Below are 14177 nucleotides of genomic sequence, written 5' to 3'. Positions count from 1 at the left end.
GGCTGTATACTCTCACCCTACCTATTCAACTTGTATGCAGAACACATCATGCGACAAGCTGGCCTTGAGGAATCCAAGGCTGGAGTTAAAATCTCTGGAAGAAACATTAACAATCTCAGATATGCAGATGATACCACTTTGATGGCTGAAAGTGAAGAGGAACTGAGGAGCCTTATGATGAAGGTGAAAGAAGAAAGTGCAAAAGCTGGTTTGCAGCTAAACCTCAAAAAAACCAAGATTATGGCAACCAGCTTGATTGATAACTGGCAAATAGAGGGAGAAAATGTAGAAGCAGTGAAAGACTTTGTATTCCTAGGTGCAAAGATTACTGCAGATGCTGACTGCAGTCAGGAAATCAGAAGACGCTTAATCCTTGGAAGAAGAGCAATGACAAATCTCGATAAAATAGTTAAGAGCAGAGACATCACACTGACAACAAAGGCCCGCATAGTTAAAGCAATGGTGTTCCCTGTAGTAACATATGGCTGCGAGAGCTGGACCATAAGGAAGGCTGAGCGAAGGAAGATCGATGCTTTTGAACTGTGGTGTTGGAGGAAAATTCTGAGAGTGCCTTGGACTGCAAGAAGATCCAACCAGTCCATCCTCCAGGAAATAAAGCCAGACTGCTCACTTGAGGGAATGATATTAAAGGCAAAACTGAAATACTTTGGCCACATAATGAGAAGACAGGACACCCTGGAGAAGATGCTGATGCTAGGGAGAGTGGAAGGCAAAAGGAAGAGGGGCCGACCAAGGGCAAGATGGATGGATGATATTCTAGAGGTGACGGACTCGTCCCTGGGGGAGCTGGGGGTGTTGACGACCGACAGGAAGCTCTGGCGTGGGCTGGTCCGTGAAGTCACGAAGAGTCGGAAGCGACTAAACGAATAAACAACAACAACAACACACAATTTTGAATTTTAATATCCCATATTTTCATAACACTTGATTTTAAGGAAAGAAGTTTGAACTATTTATTTTGATTGGTCATATTAGGAATGTTTACCTAGAAGCCTCCATATTCTCTGTAACTTTACAGGGGGTGGGGGTGGGGGTAGGAATGACACTAAGCCAATTTAACTAATGGGGAAATTCCCATTCCTCCCCCCAAGTTTAATCAGAATATGAGCATCCATAGACTTTTTAAAAAGTATTCCTAACTATCATCTTCAAATGCCGATATGGTTATTTAATACTTTCCAACAAGCTTTGCAATATTTTTCCTGAGATATTTTACTTCTGCAAATTTTTTCATATAGGGAGCTGACATCAAATGAGGAAACTGAAAGGGAAGCACTGCCCCAGTCAGTTTGAGATCTGGACATTTCCCCTGTATCTGAAACAGGAATATATTAATAACTAGGACCAAGCAATCGACTATCTACTAAAGCAAGGCACTGTACATTGGAGTGTGTTGTATGGAACTGTGGCTGCAGGAATTATCTGTGAAATTCCTGTGACCAACAATCTAATTGCAATGACCATCAAGCCATCATGATTTTCTTTTTAAATCAATTATATTTATTTTGTTTCTTTACAGGGTTGCATATAGTTTTTTCCAACTCATGTGCAGTTCCATTTCCTGGTTTGAAACAACTCTCCAGCTCTATTTCCTCCAAACTAGCAGATGGGTTTCTTACTGTATACTGGAAGCAAGAAACTATGGGTTATTTAGCCCTCTTCCAAGATTACTCTGAAAGAAAAAAAAATACTGGCAATCAGAAAAGTGAGGAAGAAGCAACAAATAACCTACCTCAAAAGTATATGGTAAAGATACTCAGTCCATTGTTGAGAAATGCATTGGGCTTTTGGGGACCTTCAGACCTGAATAAGATGACATCAGTGCATGCCAGTGTATCTGCCCCCATACTTTACACTCAGAGGGAACATCATGCACAAGATGGGGATATGATCTCATCCATTAAATATAGAAGGAGCTTGCCTTGTCCTTTCCTGTCATCAGCAATCAGGTCTTTCTGCTAGTTGTTTTAGGATTGCAGATTAGTGTTATCCATTAATCAGGAAACAAAGGAATTTGCACCAATGTGCATGTGAGAAAGGAGTGGATTATTTTGCATTAGTACAAATTGTTTTATGCTTAAAAATATTTCAGTTAAAACTGTTAGAAGGGTTCGAGGCAACCCCCCTTCTCTCTCAGACCACCATTTTTTTGAAGTGATTTTTAAACCTTTTTGCCCTGAGGCTTTGTAAAATAGCCTGCCTCATGATGGGTCTGCTTGGAATTTCTATAGAAGGCTTGCCTGTTATGTTCAGACTTCAATTCTTGAATTAAGTCTGATAGGGGTTGTTTTGATCCCCTATAATTGGCAGCAAAGCTTGAATAACTCTGAGGGAGAGAGCCTAATAGAAATCCAACTTGAATTCTATTATCCAGAGTCTCATCATTACAAGCAAGTTTGTGCAGTAATGACTGAACTTTGGAAATATGTTCATCAATGTCTGCATTTGGATGCAGTTTTACATTTGATAACTCTCTCACCAAATTAACAACTTGGGAATCTCCTCCTTCCCCAAAGAGTTTAAACAATTCCTCCATCATTCCTTTTGCAGTTTCTCTGTGCTGGATCTGTAGCAACATTGATCCATCTAAGGAATTCATGATTAGACCTTGGAGTTTCAGGTCACTGGCTGTCCAGTTTGCATAGGCTTCTGAATCTAAACTAGGAGGATCTTCCTTCAAAATATTATACAGATTCAAAATCTTTGCCTGCCTCTCCACCCAAATTTTCCAGAGATAAAACTCTCGGGATATGAGTTTAAAAATTACGCATTGTGAGGCAGAAGTACACTGGCCATTTTTGTCTAAGCAAAAGGTTTAAAACACTGCTTCCCCCAATATTGCTTTCCCCTTGAGCAAGGTAAAAGGTCAAAAGTCACAAAATAGAACAGGTTCAGTGCAAAAGGGATTAAAATGTAAAAGGAAGCCCAACTGTTTAGACAAAGGATTCCATTCAGATTTAATCAAAAACCTTGGAAAACAAAAGGCCACTCAATCACAGAATTTAGCAGATCCCATTCAGGTGAATAGCCAAACAGATCTCCATAATCAAATAAAAGATTCCTTCCAAAATGAACAGTCCAGGCTAGTAGACAAAGCCACAGCCCCGCAGGGAACAGCAGGAGGCCTGACCACAAAGCACCTCCTATCTGAACTCCGGTAAACTTCACGTTTCTCAGAAGTTCCTAGAAGGTGGCAACACCTTTACATAACAATAGCCAAGCTCTCCTACTTAAAGGGCTTGTGGGGAAAATACAAGTGTGGCCATCTCCAACCAGCACACTCTGTACATGCTCTTGGAAGATAAAATTATCTCTGTTCAAGCAATTGCCTAAGAACTTTCCTTCCCAGCTCGGAACAGACCTGGTAAGATTTCCTTCCAACAAAACCAGGGAATAAATCTTTTAAATAAAATAGGTCACAAAGTTTTCCATGTGGTGCCTCCAGATTAGTTGGGACTACAACAGTCAGAATTTCCAGTGAACAAAATCATTTAATGATTTTGTTCACTGGAATTAATGGAATAGTAGTTCATGTTTTTCTACTAGTTAATGTTTTTTTCCTATTTTTATGAGCTTCTGGAGGTTGGCCTTTGAACACAGTCTACCCAAGTGCTAAGTCACAATTAAACATTAACTTAACTTACCCAACCACCTTGCCTATCAATATAGCCTCTCACTTCAGCATTTGTGTTGATTGTATCTGTAAGTAGGTTTATCTGGCCTGGATACCCAGCAGTTTTCCTTATAAAGTACTCAAACAACTTCACAGCAACAGCTAGGAAAGCTCTTTCATACTCCAGCCCAGGAGTATGACTGCTCCAAGTCCTGCTGAGAGATTCTGTCAGTTCTCTGAATTTCTTTAGCTGCAAACATAGAGTGAATATTTCAAAAAATACAACTAATATAAGGCAACAGGTACAGTATTTATGACAGGAACAGCTCTGGTACACCTGAAACTTTAAGAAAAACATTATCAATAGGATCAAAGATCTATTTTGTTCTACCTTGTGTTCTACCTTGTTTGACAGTCATAGTGCTTAAAGTACTTCAATTAAAGCTTAGAATAATCTAGGTTTCATGATCCCTCAGACCAGTCCCTTCTGAGAAGAAAGATGAAGATCAAGAGCTGGATGAAGAGACAAGCAAATAAGATATAATGATGTCAACGCTTAACATGAGATCTTGGTGGAATCATCATCCACACTTCGATTCTGGAGTCAGACCCTAACACAAAGGCAGAGTCTCCAAGACAATCAACAGCATTACACTGAAAGCCAGAGATATGAAAGTGTGCCAGATTGTTTAAAAAAGGCTACCTTGGAACACAGTCTTCTTATGAGCGGGTGCCCTCTAGTACCTCTGCTTCTGGAATCAGCTGTATTTGGGTGGAAGCATCAAAATCCTGCCTCATAACAGTCAATCACTAGAACAATTTCCATAATTCTAGTCTGGTCTAGTGTTAAGGTGCTGGGCTAGAAATTAGGAGGCTGTGAGTTCTAGTCCTGTCTTAGGCATGAAAGCTGGCTGGGTGACCTTGGGCCAGTAACTCTCTCGGCCCAACTCACCTCACAGGGTTGTCATTGTGGGGCAAATAGGAGGAGGAAGGAGTATTAGGTATGTTCGCCGCCTTGAGTTATTTATAAAAATAATAAAGGTGGGATAAAAATAAAAAAATAAAATAAAAAATAGCCTTTTTTGTGCCATGATTCCAAACCTTCTCTTTCTGGAAAATTCAGGCTTTCCTTGGAATTCACCTCACATTGTTACTGTACCCTCAACCTTGATTTCTGATACCAAATTCTCTGTTTGATTCCCTGGGTTGGATCTTGACCATGTTTTTGTTTACTGACATCACTGGAAGAGTGCCCCCCTGGTTTTGGACTTGAACCATTTGACTTCTTGCCTTGGTTTTTTTTTTTTTTTTTTTCAAAAATTTGGAGAGACCATCATGATTCATCCTGACTAAAGCTACTCACTAGGCAGTAGCAACACAAAGTTCAACCATCATGGATAAAGAAATCAGTTAATGCTTAAGATACTATAAAATCTTTTCTATTGGTGCCCCAAACAGGGCAATAACTGATTACCTTTGATGAAAAAGACCCAGTGAATTCTTGTAAGAATTGAAAGAAATCAGATGAAAGAACAGGTGTATAAGTGGCAATTCCAGTGCTTTCAACCTTATAATTAACTATTGTTTGCTATATTAATCTGTTGCTCTAAATAGATCCCACATAGGTATTATTACCAGACTGCTCCTGAAAGTGTAACAGAGAATAGATAAGAAACAAGCATTAAAAAAAAAAATCAAACTAGGGCAGATCAAAGCAGCCAGATGAAGTGCTTTGCTCCCATCTGTGAGGCAGCAGAAAAGTATTCTGGCATAATTTATCCCATCTCCATAGCTGATTTCTATTAGTTAATGATAAACTAAAACTAAAAGTGTTTTGACCAGAATGCTTAGGAAGGTAATTACCTTTGCTTTGCTTTCCTCTGTAATAATTGCCTGTGCAGGGCCCTCCAACTCAGCATTATACTGATCTCCTAGGTATCGCAGTTTCTTGGCAATATCAACTGGATCAAAACTGTTTTCAGAATCAACTGTTGGTTAAAAGAAAGGCAATACAGATTCACGGTTTCTGTCTCTGAACATACAAAAATATTCTACAGTAATTCAATTTCAATTCCATTTCAATTCTAACCCTTTTGTCATGTCCCATATAACATTTATCTGCATTTTAAATTTAGGTAAAGGGAATTTAAATTTGCCTATTTAAAGAGTACAGTACTACAACGTTTTCTATCTCAGAGAACAAAGAGCTGAAAAAGGGAAACATCTGCAGAAAGACAGCGGGAGAAAGGTACCAGAGCTAGTGTGGCAGATAAAGAAGGTAGATGGCAGTAAGATCATTGCTTTAAAACTCTATCAGAGGGGAGAAAGAATCCACTGGGGCACTATCATTCATTCCTGCACACAGTCTTCCCAAACATCAGTCTAAAAATAAGGCCCAGATAGTTTGGAAATTCTAGTTCAAACTGCAGTCATCCATTTACTTTCATCACATCTTGGTTTTACATTTTGCCAGGAAAATTTACATTTTAAAGGAGGCTCTATTACCTCTCCTCTTATAATGCCTTTTTCTTCAGATGTTTCTGTGGCTTCAGTGGCAGATGTATGCACTTTTTCCTCATTGGAGTTGGCGTTGGGCAGGACTTGGCATGGCCAATACACAGTGATATCACTGGAGTTGTTGGAGGCTACCATTTGCAGCCTGTTCTGTCTTCATTAGTGTGCTTTTAGTTTTTTGAAGTTATTTCAGATTTGAAAGAGGTGTATTAAACCAGTGTGAGGCTTATACAACTATTTTGTGATTAAAGCAAAAACCAACACTGCTCCCAATTTTAGGCTGAAAATGGTAGCCTCATCAATACCTAGCATATTAAATACATTAATGTCATCTGTCCAAAATGGCCATGTATATACAAAGCACTACTGTTTTCTGTATGAAAACGTTTCTCCAGATTGAAATGGCATCAAGCTTTGGGCAGTTGTCAATTTGTTGATCTTTCTACTGCATCCCAATTGAGACACTTGATCCAAGTGAGGAACTTGATCCATTGAGTTGATTTTACAATTCAATGGCAAACATTTCAGCCCAGGGATAGATAAAAAGTTCAAATTCCTACTCAACTATGAATCTCACTCAACTAGCCTACCTTGCATAATTGTGAAGATAAAAGCAGTGGAGGAAAGTCAATGGATGTTATCAAAGTAATAGATATACTGTACATGTGACATCTTGGTATGTAATAGTTGTAAACCTCAAAATGGCACACAGCATGCTCAGAATAAATTATCTGCTTCACAACTGACATATCTGAGACAGAATTTGTAGTCCCTCATGTAATTATTTCACAAGTGATTACACAGAATAAACTGACCTATCTGGTTTCAGTTTCAATTTTGGGGCCAAGTCTTATGTTACAATTGGATTTGGGGACAGCTTCCTCTCACTTTCATGTCTTACCTCACTGATGGTGACATCTGCAAATGGCTATGGGAAACACCACCATTGTCCTAGTACCCACATGTGTCCTTGTTTGCAGCCATTACCCAGGAGAGTAATTCATGAACTGATTCTTTATCTGTATATCTCTTTACTGCTACTGAATCAGAAGTCTGGCTGTTTAGGATTTTGGAAACTCAAGGACTGACTTTGTTACAGGTGTCTATGTTTTAAGTCCTGCTTCCTGCCTCCTTAAAGTTCCACGGCCAACTAACTGTCACAATTTGATGTTTTAAATAAGTACTTGACTGCAACTCCCATTTTTCCCATAAAGCACAACCCATGGTCATGCTGGCTGCTGATGCTGCTGAGGCAAACATACCCTTGCTGAAAATGGTGGCTCCTGCACCAGAATTAACAACATCGTCAAACTTTAGTACACATTAAATCAACTAATGTTTTAATTAATAAACAGTAGATTTAAGACAAAACATTTCAATTTTTGAACTGTTTTGGAATATTATGAGTTACAGTGGAGATTTTTGATATTACAGATATGTTTCAGAATTCAAAAGCAAAGCATTTTTAAATCTCAGTTTGGAAACATTTATTTAAATACAGTTGATTAGTTGGAGGGCAAATGGTTAAAATTCTTTAAATTAGTGGTTTCCACTAGTCTATGCACTATGACTTAAAGAAACTGGTTTTGGTCTCTAACAAAAAGACTTCAGACTATGGTAGCAAAGTTCTTTTACTCCATGCAAGGTTTAGCAGCTGGTCCTGACTTCACAATTTGGGAAATACCAAGCCACTCCCCCCACCTCCTGAAAATTTCCTACGTCACAAAAAATGTATTTTTACCTTCAAAAGTGTTTTTACGTTTAGGCTTTAGCTCCAGGCATCGATCAGCTACTTGTGACTCTACTTTCTTAGCACAAAGGCTAGTAAACAATGCTTCCACAATTTGTTCTGTTTGTTCTTCAAATGTCATTGAGTTCTTCATGTTTGGGTATGTATTTCAAACACAAGTTTCTGTCTTATTTTTCCCAACAGTTTTTTCTTCTGATGCCTAGAAGAGATTGAACATAAAAAGTCTCCAGCAGCTTCCTTCCCTTCTGGTCATAACATATAACATTCAGCAGTTACTCCTCAGAACAGAAACATAATTTACAAAGTAAAATTATTTATGTTTTCTGTGATACATCGGTAGCCACACTATATCCATTTTCAGATACTGTCAACTTTGATAACTAAAAAAACATTACTTACTAGAAATGTTCAGACCATTAAGTCCACTGATGCGTTCTCTACCACCATTCAGGATACTCAGTTGACTAAAAGGAAGTAGAATTTATTTGATATTGTATTCATAACCTTTGGACTCCAAAGTATTTTCATGTGGCTGTGATAGCAGTAATATGTCTAATTAAGCAGCTGTCTATTTTTTTCAACAGTTCTTTCAGTTACCATAGAGGCATACTGTAAGTCTCATTTGTTTTGTAATATTATAGTATCAATCATTCCCTCACACTGAAGTGGGGTTTTCTAGGTATAAAGTTCCCTTCAACTTGATCTTGACCCCTAACAACTTTACAAATCCATCCATGTAAGCTACTATCCCATCAAGCTTCTAACCAGGTCTTCCCCTGCATTGCTTTCAAAGATCAGCGAGGCTCAGTGCTGCCATCTACCTGAACTTCTAGATATTTATTATTATTTATTTAAATTTGTTGGCCACCCAATCCAGTAGACTAGTGGATATATTGTGCCTTACTTGCACTTTTCAACTTTGAGACCTTTTAGGTCTAAGGATATATATTTGAATACAGTGCAAATGAAGGAAAAATATTGAGAACAGAATATTCTGTCATAAAGTTTCTTTTGCAGCGGACAATAGATGGTGCATAATTAGTGTTCGTATTTCTGTGTCGCTAGTCATGTCATCCTATGCTTGTCTGTGTCTGCCTTTGAGTCAATTTTTGACTCCTGGTGACTGCCTGGGCTAGTCCCTGAAGTCTTCTTGGCAAGGTTTGTCAGAAGTGGTTTGCCATTGCTTGCTTTCTAGGGCTGAGAGAGAGTGACTGGCCCAGAGTCACCCAGCTGGTTTTGTGCCTAAGGCAGGACTAGAACTCATGATCTCCTGGTTCCTAGCCTGGTGCCTTAACTGCGATACCAAACTTGCTCTCTATGCTTGTTTACTCAGAAATTAAGTCCCACTTAAGCCTCCTCCCAGGTATGTGTATATACAGTTGCAGAGTAAGGTAGCTGTCTTTCAGACCCTATCCCAAAGGTTATCAACATATTTAAAAAATAAAACCCCAACTTTAAAAAACCCTGTTATTCTTTAATCTCTTCTTCCAAACTAACCTTTTTAAAAAAATGTAGTGGGAAAGTTGCTACTAGACTCCTGATTGGCAGATATTGATACTTTATCTTGATTCATTTGTTCCTCAGAATCAAAAGCTTCCAGGGGTCTATGGAGATGGTGATGTGACAGCAGCTCTGTACACACTCTCTTCAATCCGATTTACACATTTCTCTTTTTTTATCAGCTTTCCTCTATCTTAATTTGTCTTATTTTGCTTTCTGAGAAAGAAACCAAGCATTCTCCAGCACCACATGTCTTCCCCATTCAATCTTCCCGCCTCAAGCAGGGCAAGAGGTTAAAAATTACAATTAGGAGAAGTTCCACCCAAAAAGATTACAATGTAGCAGAAAGTGAATAAATATTCCTTTCAGGCTATACTTAGCCAGAGATCTTTTAACAAAAGATAGTTCCCCCAAAGAAATTAGCAGAACCTAAATATTCCTTCCTGGCTAAACTTAGCCAGAAAATCTCCTTGATTGAAACAACAAAAGATCCTTTCCCCAAAGGCATCAGCATTCCAATCTAGCGGTGCCAGACGCGCAGAAGTCTAATTGCAGGGAACTACGAACAGGAGGGGGCCTGACTACAGTGTGCCCCCTCTTGGAACTATGGCTAATCACACTTTCGAGGAATTCCTGAAGGGCGCACTTTCTCATGCTTTTGTGGAAAGGCTTTTCTGTATAAAGGCCCTGCAGGGAAGCTGAAGGCGCCGCTGCCTTCTGGCAGCTGATTCTGTGTGGGTGCTCTCAAAAAATAAACTTCATCTCTGATTCAGACAACTGCCTGCACGTTTTTATTCCTGGCTTGGAAGCAAACTTGGTCAAGATTTCTTTCCAACAGCTTTCAAACTGTTTTTATTTTTTATTCTTATGAAATTCTATTTTGGTGACCCTGGAATTTTAAATAGTTTTGCGGTGTTTTATTTATTGCATGAGAGGAACATCCTTCACTTACCATCATGAAACCATCAAGAAACAGCAAGAAAATGGGTAAAAGAAGGAAGCAAAACAGAATAAATTCAGGACTGTTGGCTCCTTCAAAACCAACAAAGCAGCCTAAAATTATGTAATATTTAGCAACCAAGAGCAAAGATCAATGCGCACAAACAATAATAAAACAAACAAAACAAGTTCTAATGGCATTTCAGTCTGCCATGATGTTCTGGATTGGGACTTAGAAACTGAGACTGAACAACAGCAATTGCTAGATCTTTCTTCTTCTCTTCACTCAGGGTGAGCCTCTGTGGTTAATCATTCTATTGGCATGATTCTTCCCACAGGCTGTCAACACTCCCCCGATAGCCTCATCTTCTCCTAAAGAGGGTCAGCCTGAGTATTTAGGAAATGAGTGAGCCTCAGACTTTATAGCAAGGCAATGCCTTCTAACTTCAGAGATAGTAATTTTATTTTTGAGCAACTGTCAACAAAAAATAATCAGGTAGACTCCTTGAAAAAGACCCTTTTCAAGAGTTACACATAATTACTCAAAGATGTGTGTGAAAACACAGAATAACAGTGCCAAGAGGGAACAGCGTATACTTACCCAAGAGGAATATTCAAAATCTAAATGCTTTAATTAATTAGTTTTTCAAATTTTGCCACCCCCCATCTCCCCCCAGAAGAGGGACTCTGGTGGTTTAATTCCAAGGTTAACCCCAACAGGAAGGGAGACAAAATTCAGAATGAAGCTGTCCCCAATTCCTCTAGTTTCCTATCAATGACATTGAAAATGGTGGTGTCATCCCTTTGAGGTAGGTCAGGTCAGGAAACAGGCCCCACTTGTTTGACTGGAACTACACTGATATAGCCTATAATAATATTATCTTGAAAGCCTGGCTATTTTCCATTTAGATACTGTACCATATCCCACTACTGACACCATTTGTTAGGGTTTTTCTTAATATGGTACAGAACACAGATACAAGGACTGTATTTGTTTTTCCCACACAAAACTGTTTTATTGTACAAAATTAAACTCCTATATTATTCTGCTATCTTCTTCTTATAGGTTTACTACTATTTTATTTCTATTCTTATTTAATCTATACATTTTCTATCTCTATGTTCTATTGCTACGTTCCTGTTCCTACAGTACGTAAGCACTAATTTTCTTAACTATTTCTTCTTTAAATATTTCCTTTTCCACCAGGTCTTCAACTCTTATAGCCAATCTCAGTCCATGTTCATGTGAAAACCCTTTTCGCTCCTTTATAGACTTGAGACTGGATTTTTCTCTCCCCACCCTGCCCACCGCACTCACAGTCCTCTGTTTCTGGAGCTGGTTGGTAGAGCTCTGGCCCTGGGCTGTTGCAAGCAGTGGGCTTGATATGGTTTGCAGACTCTAGTGGGGTTCTTTTCCTCCCTGTCTCTTGGCTCTGCCTCTCAGTGGTCTCGGAGCTCCAAGAATTGAAGTTTTCTCTTGCTGTCTGAAGACTACTGCTGAGGTGCTTGCCTTTGGGTTGGAGGTTTCTCTTTCCCGAATCTCTGCTGTCTTCCTGGCTTCACTCCTTTCTTGACACACCCTGCACATTTACTTTCAGTTCCCTCATTATAAAACAAACTCTCCAGTTAAGGGCAGGGTAGGGCTGTTTTAACCCTTCTTCTGAGGTAGCACCAAAACTCTGGATCCCAGGAGGAAAAAAAATGCCTGCTCACTCCAGATGGTGAGTTTACTCTTCCACAGCACCATCCCTCTCTGCCTCCTCTTCCCGACCCAAAGATTTCCATCCTGTTTATGATGCCAAGAAAATGTGGTAGTAACAGCCCCCAACAAAATTATCAAAACAAATGGAGAGGATTCAAACAACAGTTTTGTTATATTTATTGATACAGTAAGTCACTGGACTTAAACCTCTGGGAATCAAGAGCCAAAAGTAAAGGTTTTAGTAGTATTATAGGTTGCAAACATTTTAGATGTTAATACAGGAGCAATATAATTTAGAAGGCAGTTACACTGTGGAGTCCTTGGTGCTCTCTGAGCCTTGTTTTCTTGAAGACATTTCATTGCCAGACTAGGCAACATCTTCAGTGCAAAGAGGGAGTGGGCCTTGCTCTCAGTTTATATACCATGGCTTGCCCTGCTTGTGTTGGCAGGGGTGTTGTTCTCTCCTTGGGAGTTCTTTGATTGGGCTGTTGTTTGCTGCTTGGTTGATTGCCTGAGTCAATAGTTCCTTGATTAGGGTGTATTGTGCTGTTTGATGGTTCATCTGGTGTTAATCCTAGTGTTGATTTTTGCATATCTGGGTGTTGATTGCTGGCAAGGGAGTGTACTGGTCTTTTGGCTTTTCTATTCTCTCTTTTGAATGGTATGTAAATGTTGTTTACCTCTATGTGTCTGTTAACGGCTGCTTTGTCTGAGTGCCAGGCTTCCAGGAATTCTCTGGCATTTTTGGATTTGGCTTGGTTTAGGATGCTCACACTCCCCAGCTGAAACTATGGTTGAGTCTGTCCATGTGTTGTGAGATTAAGGAGTTCTCATCGTGTCTTCTGACTGCTAGTTGGTGTTTGTGGATGCGCTCTGCTAGTTTTCTGCCTGTCTATCCTACACAGTGGCTGTTACAGTCTTTGCATTGTATGTTGTAAATAACTCCTGTTTTTTCTTCTTGGGCTATTGGGTCTTTGGGTTGCTTCATATGTTTTGAAGAGTTTTAGTTGGTTTATGTGCTACAGTGATGCCATGTGGTTGTAACAGTCTGTTGGTCGTTTCTGAGATATTTCTGATGTATGGCAGTGCTATCCTTTTCATAGTTTCCATTGGTTGGGTTGTAGTGGGTTGGGTGGTGAGGCACTTTTTGATAAAGTTGAGCGGGTATCCATTTTGTTGGAAGAGGTCCACTCCCTCTTTGCACTGAAGATGTTGCCTAGTCTGGCAGTGAAACATCTGCAAGAAAACAACAAGGCTCAGAGAGCACCAAGGACTCCACAGTTCAACCCGGAGCTACAAATATTCGCTTCGATTGGCAATTACACTGGCAGATACTTAGTAACAAAAGCAAAGATAAAAAATTAGGTGTGATCTCTATATTTTTAAATGCCTGGATACCAAAACAAAGTTGTTTGTCTAACTGATGAGAATCCTGGAGGAAATGGATTATCTAGACCCTTTCAGCAAGGTTTCTGGCCAGGGTTTAGTACTGACACAGCTTTGGTCATTCTTGTTGATGACCTGTGGTGGAGCCAGGATGGTGGTAGTGTATCCGTCCTTGGGCTCCTTGACCTCTTGGTGGCTTTTGATATTGTTGACTACGGTATCCTTCCGAGCTGGCTCCATGGGTTGGGGACTGGGGGCACCATTTTACTATGGTTCTCTTCCTTCCTTTGGGGCTGATTCCGGTTGATGTTGGTTGGTGGGGAGAGATTGATCCATAGGCCCCTTCTTTGTGGGGTGCTGCAGGATTCTATTCTCTCCCCCTTCCTTTTCAACATCTACATGAAAAAGCTGGGTGAAGTCATCTGCAGGTTTGGGTTCAGTATCATCATTACACTGATGATACCTAATTATATCTTTCGACTCCAGGCTGGACAAGTAATGCTTTTGAGGGTCTGTTTCAGTGCCTGGAGACTTCTCAATTCAAGGGTAGTGCACAATTTGGGGTCTTCCTGGACTCATAGTTCCTGCTTGATGAGCAAGTGGCAGCTGTGGCCACCAAGGCCTTTGCACAGCTTATCTGTTGTGCTAGTTGCGCCCTTTCCTAGATGGGGGGACTTCAAACAGTCACTCATGCCCTGGCCACCTCATGACTTGACTACTGCAATATACTCTAAATGGAGCTGCCTCTGAAG

The 14177-nt window shown here is 39.9% G+C and overlaps 1 protein-coding gene across 2 annotated transcripts; it reads right to left on the bottom strand.

Moving 5' to 3' along the window:
• Positions 1 to 1299: 1299 nt before the first annotated feature.
• BCL2L15 (BCL2 like 15) lies at positions 1300 to 8358 on the bottom strand. 2 transcript variants are annotated; one of them, XM_063297407.1, is made up of 5 exons: positions 8298 to 8358; positions 7890 to 8097; positions 5498 to 5622; positions 3666 to 3884; positions 1300 to 1693 (listed from the first exon to the last, which is right to left on the bottom strand). In XM_063297407.1, the coding sequence occupies exons 2-5, from the start codon at positions 8029 to 8031 to the stop codon at positions 1661 to 1663; spliced, it is 519 nt and encodes a 172-aa protein (XP_063153477.1). In that variant the 5' UTR covers positions 8032 to 8097; positions 8298 to 8358; the 3' UTR covers positions 1300 to 1660. The 2 variants fall into 2 exon arrangements, with proteins under 2 accessions (XP_063153477.1, XP_063153475.1); XM_063297405.1 differs by having other exon boundaries at positions 7890 to 8087; positions 8289 to 8327.
• Between the last annotated feature and the right edge of the window lie 5819 nt (positions 8359 to 14177).

Source organism: Candoia aspera, chromosome 3 (assembly GCF_035149785.1).
Source record: "Candoia aspera isolate rCanAsp1 chromosome 3, rCanAsp1.hap2, whole genome shotgun sequence".
In the NCBI taxonomy this organism is placed as follows: Eukaryota; Metazoa; Chordata; class Lepidosauria; order Squamata; family Boidae; genus Candoia; species Candoia aspera.
This window is presented reverse-complemented; position numbering and strand designations above follow the sequence as displayed.

What these genes read in the sequence shown, in the direction of transcription:
- BCL2L15 (XM_063297407.1), bottom strand. Translation starts at nt 8,031, where the DNA reads ATGAAGAACTCAATGACATTTGAAGAACAAACAGAACAAATTGTGGAA. An exon ending in ACGTAAAAACACTTTTGAAG is followed by an intron (nt 5,623 to 7,889) that starts GTAAAAATACAT and finishes TTTAACCAACAG; the next exon opens with TTGATTCTGAAAACAGTTTT. An exon ending in CAGAGGAAAGCAAAGCAAAG is followed by an intron (nt 3,885 to 5,497) that starts GTAATTACCTTC and finishes CTATGTTTGCAG; the next exon opens with CTAAAGAAATTCAGAGAACT.